General features: G+C 42.8%; 1 protein-coding gene across 1 annotated transcript in view; it reads left to right on the forward strand.

The window, feature by feature from the left end:
- Positions 1-13,522, forward strand: part of LOC148893873 (disheveled-associated activator of morphogenesis 1-like) — a 55,611-nt gene that overhangs the window by 12,153 nt on the left and 29,936 nt on the right. The window contains exons 6-10 of the mRNA XM_089004421.1: positions 2,445-2,664; positions 3,478-3,591; positions 5,075-5,185; positions 5,591-5,694; positions 5,774-5,840. Of these exons, the coding sequence (XP_088860547.1) occupies positions 2,445-2,664; positions 3,478-3,591; positions 5,075-5,185; positions 5,591-5,694; positions 5,774-5,840 (616 nt within the window). The remainder of the gene's footprint in view (positions 1-2,444; positions 2,665-3,477; positions 3,592-5,074; positions 5,186-5,590; positions 5,695-5,773; positions 5,841-13,522) is intronic.

Consider the following 13,522-nt stretch of genomic DNA (forward strand, 5'->3'; position numbering starts at 1 on the left):
CTTCTCTATCAGCATACTTAAAGGACAATCGACTTCACTTTTTTGTTTCCCAAATGACATCAGAAAAACGTTTTATAGCATCTAAAATACCCAAAACACGCAGTATGATATTTTTAGTCAAATGCAAAACACCAATAAAGATGACTTAAAGGGTGTAAAAAGTACTTCAATTTGAAACCGGAAGTGGCCAGTTTCAAAAGGTCCCGCCCCCCTGTTCGTGGTGTCACGGCAAGACGTCTTGCCTTCTCGAGAATCAAAACAATGACTTCAGATTCGGAGAATATGCTTTCTTGTTACTCATCCAGTTATGAATATGATTCAAATAGTTCTGAAGAAGAAAGCATACATGTTTGTGATCGACTGAAGAATTTATTCTGTGCCATTTTGAGGCATCAGGGGTGGGAAATGTCGCACCCAAAAAAAGGCAGAACATGGCGACAAAGCCGTGTAAGGAATTAATCAGCCTGTTTCCACAGGCTGATTAATTCCTTACATGGAGCTTCATCTGACTGTTTTTGGTCCTACACGACATTTTCAGACCAAAGTACAGCAAAATGCATTGACGTGATGGAAGGACTGCTACACTGTGTCCTTTTTTCAGTCAACGGCGTTCCTTCAGTGACGTAGGGTGAGGACTCGTCACCAACTCAGAAACAAGACTTCTGGAATATTTAGCGCGAGTCTTAAACCGTAAAATATAGCTACATGCGGTCGAATCTTTGTCAAATACGCTCAGTAGAAGTCATGTGAAGCCATTTTACAAATTATGGACACAACTTGTCGGGAGACGTCGGTTGTCCTTTAAAGCAAACACTGAATCCGCCGAACTCTTTTTTGGCCTGAAACCATACTGCTGATCACAAATGTTCATTTCTGCTATTAGTCTCGCTTCAACTATTTTTTCCCATAGTTTCATTTTCTGGCTCATCAACTTTAATCCTCTGTTGTTACTACAACTCTGCACATCTCCCTTGGTCTTAAAAATGGGCACCAGTACACTTCGTCTCCATTCTTCAGGCATCTGCTCACCATCTAAGATCTTGTTGAACAACCCAGTTAGGAACACCACTGCCACCTCTCCGAGACACTTTCATACCTTGATTGGTAAACCATCAGGCCCGAGTGCCTTTCCCCCTTTCATCCTCATCAACGCCCTCCTCACTTCATCCTTGCTAATGTTTGCGAAACGTCTTGGTCCACAGTGACTGTTGTGGTCTTCTACTCTTTGTTCCTTCTCATTTTCCTCATTCATCAGTTCCTCAAAGTATTCTTTCCATCATGCCATCACACTACTGGCACCTGTTAATACATTGCCACCCCTATCCTTAATCACTCTAACCTGCTGCAGGTCCTTACCATCTTTGTCTCTCTGTTTTGCCAGCCTGTAAAGATCAGTATCGCCTTTTTTGCTGTCCAGCCTAGCATACAAGTCATCATGGGCCTCTTGTTTGGCCTTTTCCGCCTTTACTTTAACCGTGCGATGCAGCTCCTTGTACTGCTTGTCTACTCTCTTCCGTCCTCTTAGTGTCCCACTTCTTCTTTGTGAACCGCTTTCTCTTTATACACTCCTGCACCGCCCCATTCCACCACCAAGTCTCCTTATCTTCCCTTCTTTCAGTCGATACACCAAGTACTTTCTGACCTGTCTCTCTGATTATGTTAGCTGTAGTTTTCAAATTCCACCATTTTGTCCTCAGTTCTGCCTTTGGTTTCTTCATCTTCCTCATGACCAGCGTCATCCTACACACAACCATCTTATGCTGTCTGGCTACACTCTCACCAACCACTACTTTTTAATCAGTGATTTCCTTGAAATGGCACCGTTGATAAAAAAATGTAGTCTACCTGTGTCCTCCTTTCACCACTCTTATAGGTCACTCTATGTTCCTGTCTCTTCTGAAAGTATTCACAATAGCCATTTCCATCCTCTTAGCAAAGTCAACCAAGATCTGTCCTTCAGGGTTCTTCATCTGGAGTCCAAACCTGCCCATCACCTCCTCATCATCTTTGTTTCCTGTGCCAACATGTTCATTGAAGTCTTCACCAATTACAACCCTCTCACTTCTAGGGATATTCTGTATGACTTCCTCAAAGTCCAACCAAAGTTTCTCCTTCTCTGCCAACTTACATTCTACTTGTGGGGCATACCCACTAGCATTTAACATCACACTTTCAATTTCTAGGTTCAGACTCATCATTGTATCTGATTCTCATTTTACTTCTAAGGCATTCCTAACAAACTCTTCTTTCAAGATAATCCCAACTCTGTTTCTCTTTCTGTCTTCACCATGATAGAACAACTTGAACCCTGACCCTAAGCTTCTAGTCATGCTCCCTTTCCACCTGGTCTCCTGGACACACAGTATGTCGACTTTCCTTCTCTGCATCATGTCATCAAACTATATGTACTATATGTATGTACATTTCTGATTGATCTCTCACAGGTTTGTCAGAAGGTTTATCGACTTAGATGGCCTATCGTGTGTGTTGAACTTTCTCAAGTCAATGGACTACGAGACAACAGAGTCTCCGATCCACACATCACTTATTGGATGCATCAAGGCTTTAATGAATAATTCAAAAGGCAGAGCTCATGTCTTGGGACATCGTGAGAGCATCAACATCATTGCACAAAGTCTTACCACAGAAAACATTAAAACCAAGGTACACGTATGCAAGCATCACACACTATTTATTACTTATTTTCACACACAAACGCACACAAAACACACACAAACGCACACAAACACACATACACACACGCTCATGCACACCAGCCCACACACGCACACACACACGCACGCGCGCGCGCGCACACACACACACACACACACACACACACACACACACACACACACACACACACACACACACACACACACACACACACACACACACACAAACAACAAGGAAATACATTCTAAAACAATATCAACAATATTTGACGTGAAGCATTTGGATTAATGATTGTTTGAAAGGGACGTGCATTTAAAGGAAAGACCGGAGATTTAAATGTTTTCCTTCCTATTGTTTTTCTTTTCGTGATCATGGAGAAACTCTAAATCAATCAAATTCAATTATGGAAACTATGGGAAATTGCTCCAGCAACCGAGGCAAGTTTACTGCAGCGTTTTGTGCTCTTTACAAGTCAGATAATTTGGAGTTTCTTTCAACCTTTCACAGACATTTCTTTTAAACTTCCTTCTTTAGGAGTCAGATATGATCAGAAATACTATTTACAAATGGCCTAATACATCAAATTCTCACATATTCAATGATAATTGAGTCTTGAGTCACTTTATGAATATGAACTTATATCACCTTCATTAGAATGAAATGCCATTCACTAAATGCTTTGTAAATCTCACTTTCTTTATTTTTAAATAAGACTGAAGAAAAATGAAGACAAATTTTAGACACATATTTGAGAATCTAGCCCAGTCCCTCCTTGAATTAGTTTACTCGTCTCTCTTCAAGGTTGCTGTCCTTGAGATTCTCGGTGCAGTTTGCCTGGTCCCTGGAGGCCATAAGAAAGTACTTGAAGCCATGCTGAACTACCAGACGTTTGCTTCAGAAAGAACACGCTTCCAGGTCAGATTACAACTTGTACTCTATTTTACACAAATATAGACCAATACCCCAACCCCTTCTTGCAGTCTTCATGTGATTCCAGCAACATACATATTAGAGTAAACAGTTCCTTTTTTATGTTGAACTTTTTCAATGTGAAGTCCTTACAAAAGCAATCGTGGTAAGGAACAATAAAGGAGAGAGTGAATCACATTAAGCAGGACAAATTTGAAACCGTGTCCTACCTCATTTTCTTTCGAGACTTGGAACAGCCAACAACAACGGGGATGTCAATGAAAAGGTTTCTTCAGCCGTCATCTGTACTTCTTTGAAGGTGTCCGACGATTTGCTTCTCATCCAAGAGGCTTTGTCAGTGAACTAAAATTTTGCTGGTAGTTCGCTGACGAAGCTTCTTGGATGAGAAGCGAACCGTGCGACACCTTCAAAGAAGTACAGATGACGTCTGAAGAAACCTTTACATCGATGGACTACTCCTGTACGACTGAAAGCTGACACAGACAAACATCGGAGGCGGTAAATCATAATTCCTCGACACGACAATATTTGATACTTACCTATTCCAAGTTCAATCATGACTAGTAACTTTTTTTCATTCAAAATGAGTTAGTCAAAAATAGAAATAATACTGGGCGGCCAGAGAGTTGATTGCTTAGGACGTCGACAGTGCAGAGGAACCGGGTTAAATTTCATCCTGTGTCGAGTTTATACTGTATGTTCTTCCCATGGTTGCATTGATTTTCTCTGGGTACACTGGTTTCCTCCCACATTTCAAAAACATAAATGGCAGTCTGATTGAACACTCCCAATTGTCTCCACGTGCGAGTATGAGTGTGGATGGTTGTTTGTGTCTGTGTGCCCTGCGATTGGCTTGCAACCAATTCAGGGTGTCCCCCACCTGGTGCCCGAAGATGGCTGGAATAGATTCAAGCATCCCCCTTAGTGAGGATAAAGCAGTTCTCTTCGAGATAAGGTGAGAAGCCTGATCATCTGGGAGGGGCTCAGAGTCGAGCCGCTTCTCCTCTACATAGAGAGGTGCCAGATGAGGTGGCTCGGGCATCTGATTAGGATGCCTCCTGGACGCTTCCCTGGTGAGATATTCCGGGCATGCCCCACTGGCAAAAGGACGGCAAAGGACAGGCTGGAGAGACCATGTCTCCCAGCTGGCCTGAGAACACCTCGGGATCTGCCAGGACGAGCTGGAAGAAGAGGGAATCTGGGCTTCCCTACTGAAGCTGCTGCCCCCGCGACCCGACCCCGGATAAGTGGCAGAAGATGGATGGATGGATGGATGGATGGATGTTTGATACCCCTGTTCTAATGTTTCACCACTTTATTACTTTTGGAAGACACACATGTAAACACAAATGTTTATCCTCCTTTGGAAGCAAGACATGCACACGCTCACACACACACGCGCGCACACACACCCGTATGTTTTGCTTGCACGATGTGCCATGGTCTCTATTTTCTGTTTTGTGTGCAGACTCTTGTGACGGACCTGGATAGAGCCACGGGTCGCTTTCGAGATGAAGTGAATCTCAAGACTGCCATTATGTCCTTCATTAATGCAGTGCTGAGCCAAGGACCAGGCGAGGTAGAGATTCTCCTATTTGTCATTTTGAAGGATATTTTGACATGTTTTGTTATTGTATTCTACTGATCTCTGACAATTATTTGATTGTACACACGAAATATACTGTAAATGTTAAAATTACTTTCCTCACTTCTCTACCCGTTTTCTTTAATTTCTCGTCGTCGTATTTTGGGTGAAAGTGGGTTACTGGTAAAGACTTGTATTTTGGAGCCAGTGAGTCCCACTCTAACTAAACAAAGTCCCACTATTCACTAGAGAGATTCGAGTCTCCAACGAGTGTTGGAGAAAGGCTCTGGAGGGGTGCCCACATTCTCAGTTCTGTGCAGCACCACTTGCACAATGCATCTCTCGTTGTATAAATGTGTGTTTTAATTTGTATTGTGGTATGAATGTGTGCATTTTCAGACCAATCTGGAGTTTCGTATCCACTTACGCTATGAGTTCCTGATGTTGGGCATTCAGACAATCATCGATAAGCTTCGCTCCCATGATAATGCAACACTGGACAGGTGCATAATCCGCGCAAGTCATTGAAACAGAATATTGTGGAAGGCAACATTCTCATACATTGCATCTGTTATCTTTCAGACATCTGGACTTTTTTGAAATGTTGAGAAGTGAGGATGAGCTTCTGTTGTCCAAACGCTTTGACCGTGTAAGTCTTTCCTCAAATAAAAATAACTCTAATCTGAGGCACCCTGGTGAGAATAAATGGATTTGAAAATGTACTGATGGATTGATAGATGATCTCAGGTGCCCTGGGGCTGTGTGGATTTTCTGTGGCAGGCTGATTAAACACTAGAAATTGTACCTAAGTGTGATTGGATTGGATTTACCTTTATTCGTCTCGCAGTGGAGAAATTTACATTTGACAGCATCAAAGTTATGAAAGGAAGGTGAAAGGAATGAAAAAAGGAGAAAAACATTTTGGATAATGCGGATCGGAAAATGCATGAATGAATGAATATTTGCGACAAAGACTACAACAGAACACATATATACTGATATCTTTAGTGATAAAACCATATAAGGTAATTAAAACTTATCAGCATTGCCTTCGGAGTGAGAGAATGAATTCCAAGAGCATGTGGAGACACAGGTGAAGGTGCTACATAGTGCTGGGAAGATATGCAGCAAATCTGCTGACGGTACATACTGTATGTACTCGTGCTGTCATTGGTCCGAACCAATCATGCGTGCAGTCATGTACAAAACCTGAGTCATTGTGCTTTTTTCCTGAATGCTGTAAAAAAAACGTGATTTAGTGAAGCCTTAATATGACGGAAGGGGTTTGTGTGTCCCAATGATTCGAGGGGCTTTATTCCTATGGTAGGGTCACCCATGGCAAGCAGGTCCGAGGTGAGGGTCCAGACAAAGCACCGCTCAATCACCCCCTTATGAAGAATAAAATGAATGGAACCAAGTTTTTTCGTGCTTGCCTGCACGTGGGTCCAAACCTGGAGATGGGGCTTGTTGGCGAGCGCATGGTGGCCGGGCCGACAGAAGCTCGAAGAAGCAATGTGTATCTCGATTCTCAAGGGCTCACCACCCATGGGAGGGACCAAAGGGGTCGGATGCTACGTGAGCTGGGCGGTAGCCAAAGGCGGGGACCCTGGCGGTCCTATCCTCGGCTACAGAAGCAAACTCTTGGAATGTGGAATGTCAGCTCTCTTGCAGGGAAGGAGCTCAAGCTGGTGTTTGATGTAGAAAAGTTCTGACTAGATATAGCTGGACTTGCCTCCACGCACAGCGAAATCCCCTGTCAGAAGGAGTTTCAACTCCCACCTTTGTCAGAGTATTCCCTTGTTCCAAAGGAGATGGGGGACTTTGATTCCGAATGGACCTCCTCAAGGCTCTGGATGTTGTGGGGTATTGTTGTTTGACACGCCTCTGCAACATTCCATGGTCATCGGGGAGAGTGCCTCTGGATTGGCAGAACTCTGATGGTGCCCCCCCATTTTAAAAGGGGGGCCAGAGGGTGTGTTCTAAGGGTGGAGGAGAGGGTTGAGAAGTCAAACCTCAGATTGATGAGGAGGACTCTCGTTTTCATACCGGCCGTGGAACAGTGGACCAAGCCTACACCTTTAGCGGAGTCCTCGAGGGTGCATGGGAATTCACCCAAGCAGTCTACATGTGCTTTGTGGACCTGAGAGAAGGCGTTTTACCATGTCCCTTGGGAAGTTCTGTGGGTGGTGCTTTGGGAGTGTGGGGTTACCCGTAATTGGGGCCAGTCGGTCCCTCTTTGATCAATATCGGAGTTTGGTCAGCATTGCAAGACGGAATTGTTTCCAGTCAGGGTTGGGCTTCGCAAAGGCATCCCTTTGTCACTGATTCTCATAATAACCTTTGCGGACAGAATTTCTATGCACATTCGAAACATTGAAGTGCTCCGTTTTGGTGGCCTCAGTATAGCATCTCTGATTTTTGCAGATGATGTGGTACTGCTGTGGCCTTCCAGCAGGGCTCTCCAACTGTCAGTGTAGCGTTTCCAGAAATGAAGCACGGACACAGCTATGATAGGTCCCTACTCTCAGGTTGGGGGGGGGCGCGGGACCCCCCCCTGTGGCCCCACTGATTGTTCCTACATTCCTGACTAACGATTGGCCTATTACCCCCACTCCCCCCGGTATCACCTCATCAGCATAACGACCCTCATCAGCATTGCGAAAGTTGCCTAACCTGTTTTGCCTGAGCAGGCTATTGTATGAACGATCCAAATTGAACCTCACACCACCAGACCGGTTTAATGAAGGATTTTGTTGTTTTATAAGAATCGCCTCTTTTACCCCCCTTTCAAACCATCTATGTTCTTTCGCTAAGATTTTAACCTCATTGTCGTCAAATGAGTGGTTAGTAGCTTTTAGGTGCAAATGTACTGCCGATTGAGGCCCACTAGTATTATCCCTGCGATGTTGATAAAGTCTTTTTTTGAGAATTTGTTGAGTCTCCCCAATGTACTGCTCTTTACAATTTTCATTCTTACAATGTATGGAATAAACTACATTACTTTGTTTTTCATTTGGTAGCCTATCTTTTGGATGCACTAATTTTTGCCTTAACGTGTTTATCGGTTTGAAATAAGTAGGAATTTTATGTTGCCAAAGGACTCTTTGTAATTTTTCAGAAACTCCTGCAATGTACGGTACTGCTACTCCTCTCCTTTTAGAATCTTGAGAATTATTGGTTTCGTTCGCTATTCTTTCTTTCTGACATTTGTTGAATGACCACTGAGGGTACCCACAGTTAGTGAGTGCTCTCCTGATATGTTTTGACTCCTTTTCTCTACCTTCAGTGCTAGTTGGTATTAGTTTAGCCCTATGCTGGAGGGTTCTGATAACTCCTAGTTTATGTTGTAAAGGGTGGTTAGAGTCAAAAAGTAAGTATTGGTCAGTGTGCGTAGCCTTCCTAAAGACTTCTGTTTTTAGCGCTCTGTCCTCTTTTATAATTACTTTACAATCCAAGAAGGCTAGTTGGTTCTCTTGAATGTCCTCACGAGTAAATTTAATGTTGAAGTCTACAGAGTTGAGATGATCTGTGAAGGATTGAATTTCTTGTTTCTTAATTATGACAAAAGTATCGTCCACATATCTAAACCAGTGTCTAGGTTTTGTCCCTGGGAAGGATGTGAGGGCCTGTTTCTCCATCTCTTCCATGTAAAGATTAGCCACTATGGGTGAAACTGGTGAGCCCATAGCACAACCATGGATTTGTTTATAAAATTTTTCCCGAAATTGAAAATACGTAGTATTAAGGCAGATTTCTAATAATTGGCAGATGTGATCCGGTTTCAGTTTTGTTCTTTCATGCAGAGAAACATCCGCCAGCAGCCTCGTCCTCACCACTGAGACTGCTGCTGGGGTTGGGACAGATGTAAAGAGAGAAGTCACATCGTATGATGCCAAAGTTTCCTCAGGTTCCAATATGAGGTCTTTGATCCTCTCTACAAACCCTGTGGTGTTCTCTACGTGGTATTCTGTGTTACCAACCAACGGAGCTAAAATAGTTTTTAAATATTTGGCTACATTGTATGTAGAGGAGTCAATGCTACAAACAATGGGTCGGAGGGGGAACCCTTCTTTATGTATTTTTGGCAGGCCATAGATACATGGCGTGGCCTCTCCCGGGTATAATCTAAAATACATCTGTTTATCTATATGTTTTCCTTTCTCTAGCTTTTGGAGACAGTCAATCATTTCTTTCTTGTATCTATTGGAAGGGTCCCTTTTTAGTTGCTCATACGTGTTAGAATCACTGATTAACCTATTTATTTTGTCTTCATAATCCAATGTGTTGAGCAGCACTGTGCATCTGCCCTTGTCTGCTGGCAAAATAGTAATATTTTTGTCTTTTTGTAGAGTAGTTAACGCCTTTCTCTCTTCTAATGTTATGTTGGACGGAGGAAGTTTGGCACTACTGAGAAGAGCTGATATTTTAATGCGTAGATCATCTGCCTCTGCATACGAAAGTTTGTTATTTTTAATAGCCGATTCAGTAGCTGTGATATAATCTATTGTAGGTATAGTTTTTATGTTGCCGTTGGCAACATAAAATTCCTACTTATTTCAAACCGATAAACACGTTAAGGCAAAAATTAGTGCATCCAAAAGATAGGCTACCAAATGAAAAACAAAGTAATGTAGTTTATTCCATACATTGTAAGAATGAAAATTGTAAAGAGCAGTACATTGGGGAGACTCAACAAATTCTCAAAAAAAGACTTTATCAACATCGCAGGGATAATACTAGTGGGCCTCAATCGGCAGTACATTTGCACCTAAAAGCTACTAACCACTCATTTGACGACAATGAGGTTAAAATCTTAGCGAAAGAACATAGATGGTTTGAAAGGGGGGTAAAAGAGGCGATTCTTATAAAACAACAAAATCCTTCATTAAACCGGTCTGGTGGTGTGAGGTTCAATTTGGATCGTTCATACAATAGCCTGCTCAGGCAAAACAGGTTAGGCAACTTTCGCAATGCTGATGAGGGTCGTTATGCTGATGAGGTGATACCGGGGGGAGTGGGGGTAATAGGCCAATCGTTAGTCAGGAATGTAGGAACAATCAGTGGGGCCACAGGGGGGGGTCCCGCGCCCCCCCCAACCTGAGAGTAGGGACCTATCATAGCTGTGTCCGGCGCCACTAGGTCTGGACATTAGGGATATATAAATGGGGCCGATACGACCAGTCAGACTTTAGTTCGCTGACGAAGTCTCTTGGATAGGAGGCGAAACGTCCGAAACCTTCACTTTTGTACAGATGACGGCTGAAGAAACCTTCTCATCGATGGATCACTCCTGTACGACTGAGAGCTTACACAGACGTATTGCTGCCAACTTTGGGAGAGACATCCTTCTGCTGGTACGTAACTTAGAAAAGGCCACCTTTAAATTAGCTGATTTAAAGAACCACCTCAGATTCAATCTTAGATGTAGACAGAGCCGGTTAATTCCTAAATGCTTGAAGCAAGCACCCCTGGAACCCGGATACTTAGCCGATAAAATGCAACAAAATTATACTAGGAAAATTCTAAATTTGCGAATTAGGAGACTTAACATAGAGATAAAAAACAAACAGTCAGAAATAGAAACTTATTATCAGCGATTACAAACTAATCTTACCCACAAAATCTATCAGGAAGTGTGTGAATTTACTAAATCCGGTTATATGAGGCACCACAGCAAAACCAAAGAGAGACAAAAGGGTAAATTTCAAAAATTACTTTTACTGAAACAATCTCAGCTACTGGTAAACACGCGTAAAATTAGGTATGAACAGTTTGCAAGGGAGAATTGGATCAAAAATTTGTCAGACAGAGATCTCTCAGAGACAGAAAAGGCAGTACTTACCAAAGGTTTAAATTTCTCAGTGACTCCTAAAACTATACCTACAATAGATTATATCACAGCTACTGAATCGGCTATTAAAAATAACAAACTTTCGTATGCAGAGGCAGATGATCTACGCATTAAAATATCAGCTCTTCTCAGTAGTGCCAAACTTCCTCCGTCCAACATAACATTAGAAGAGAGAAAGGCGTTAACTACTCTACAAAAAGACAAAAATATTACTATTTTGCCAGCAGACAAGGGCAGATGCACAGTGCTGCTCAACACATTGGATTATGAAGACAAAATAAATAGGTTAATCAGTGATTCTAACACGTATGAGCAACTAAAAAGGGACCCTTCCAATAGATACAAGAAAGAAATGATTGACTGTCTCCAAAAGCTAGAGAAAGGAAAACATATAGATAAACAGATGTATTTTAGATTATACCCGGGAGAGGCCACGCCATGTATCTATGGCCTGCCAAAAATACATAAAGAAGGGTTCCCCCTCCGACCCATTGTTTGTAGCATTGACTCCTCTACATACAATGTAGCCAAATATTTAAAAACTATTTTAGCTCCGTTGGTTGGTAACACAGAATACCACGTAGAGAACACCACAGGGTTTGTAGAGAGGATCAAAGACCTCATATTGGAACCTGAGGAAACTTTGGCATCATACGATGTGACTTCTCTCTTTACATCTGTCCCAACCCCAGCAGCAGTCTCAGTGGTGAGGACGAGGCTGCTGGCGGATGTTTCTCTGCATGAAAGAACCAAACTGAAACCGGATCACATCTGCCAATTATTAGAAATCTGCCTTAATACTACGTATTTTCAATTTCGGGAAAAATTTTATAAACAAATCCATGGTTGTGCTATGGGCTCACCAGTTTCACCCATAGTGGCTAATCTTTACATGGAAGAGATGGAGAAACAGGCCCTCACATCCTTCCCAGGGACAAAACCTAGACACTGGTTTAGATATGTGGACGATACTTTTGTCATAATTAAGAAACAAGAAATTCAATCCTTCACAGATCATCTCAACTCTGTAGACTTCAACATTAAATTTACTCGTGAGGACATTCAAGAGAAAATATCGCAAGAGATCACGGTTTTATCAATAATAAGGCGTTTATAAATGAAATGTATTATTATATATAATATTTATTCATTTTACAGACCTCATTAGGTCGTGCTGGACTCTATCCCAGCCATCTTCAGGCACGAGACGGGGGACACCCGAAATATATTTCCAGTCAATCACGGGGCACACAGAGACAAAAAAACCATCCGCCCTCACACTCACACTCACACTTTGAGACAATTGGGAGTGTTCAATCAGCGTACCATGCAAGTTTTTGGGAAGTGGGAGGAAAGCGGAGGACACAGGAAACCCACGCGGGCCCGGGGTGAAAATGCAATTTCAACACATGGAGGCCGGAGCGGGATTTGAACGACTGTAATCTCCGGACAATAAGCTGTGACTTTTGTCAAAGTTTATGCAACGATGCGGCCATGGGGCGCTCGATCACTAAAGGTCAGAGTGAGACACAGCGAATATATGTGCCGAGGAAGACACAAGTTAATTTAACTCCAGTAATTACGCCTGTGAATCGTGCATTTAAAGTGGCCCACCAAGTTGAATGGGAGGTTTGGATAACCAGCGGCGAGAAATTGTTTAAAAAAACTGGCAACTTTTGTCTGCTAACTTATTTCTTCCATGTCTCAGTGACTTGGTATGTTTTTGTACCCAGACCTGTTAGCGAGTGCTAACGTGTAGCTGCCTTGACTCACTTGAACCGGCATGTTTTTTGTTGTTGTTGTTTTTTTTTACTAGCCCTGTTCGCGCCGTGTTACTCCGGTAATGCATGTTGTGTTGCTGCCGTGTAACAGGCACTTTTTCTGTGTACCGTCTTTCTTTATAAACATGTGGCTTATAGACAGGTGCGGTCTATTACAAAATGGTTTGTCCTTTAAAAATGTGCTGGGTGAGGCTTATAAGCAGGTACGCTTTTTAGTCTGGAAATTACGGCAATGATGTCTTCCCTGTAAAATCAGCGTGCTGGTCGCCCATCATCATCCATCCATCCATTTCCAAAACAATTAATCCTAATTAGGGTTGCGTGGCGTGCTGGAGCCTATCCTAGCCGTCTTCGCGGAATATGTGGGGTACACCTTGCATTGGTTGCCAGCCAATCGCGGGGCACACAGAGGCAAACAAACATCCACGCTCACACTCACACCTTGGGACAATTTGCAGTGTTCAATCAGCCTGACATGCATGTTTTTGGAATATGGGAGGAAATTGGAGGACCGGGAGAAAACCCTCCCAGGCCTGGGGAAAACATGCAAACTCCACACAGGGAGGCCGGACCAGGTCTTGAACTCACGACCTCTACACTGTGAAGTCGCCGTGCTAACCACTTGACTACTGGGCTGCCCTGCCCATCATTAATAATAATAAAAATAATTATAATAATACATGAGATGGTAACTAATTT

Source organism: Hippocampus bargibanti, linkage group LG09 (assembly GCF_051943395.1).
Source record: "Hippocampus bargibanti isolate YZ-2025 linkage group LG09, ASM5194339v1, whole genome shotgun sequence".
NCBI lineage: Eukaryota > Metazoa > Chordata > Actinopteri > Syngnathiformes > Syngnathidae > Hippocampus > Hippocampus bargibanti.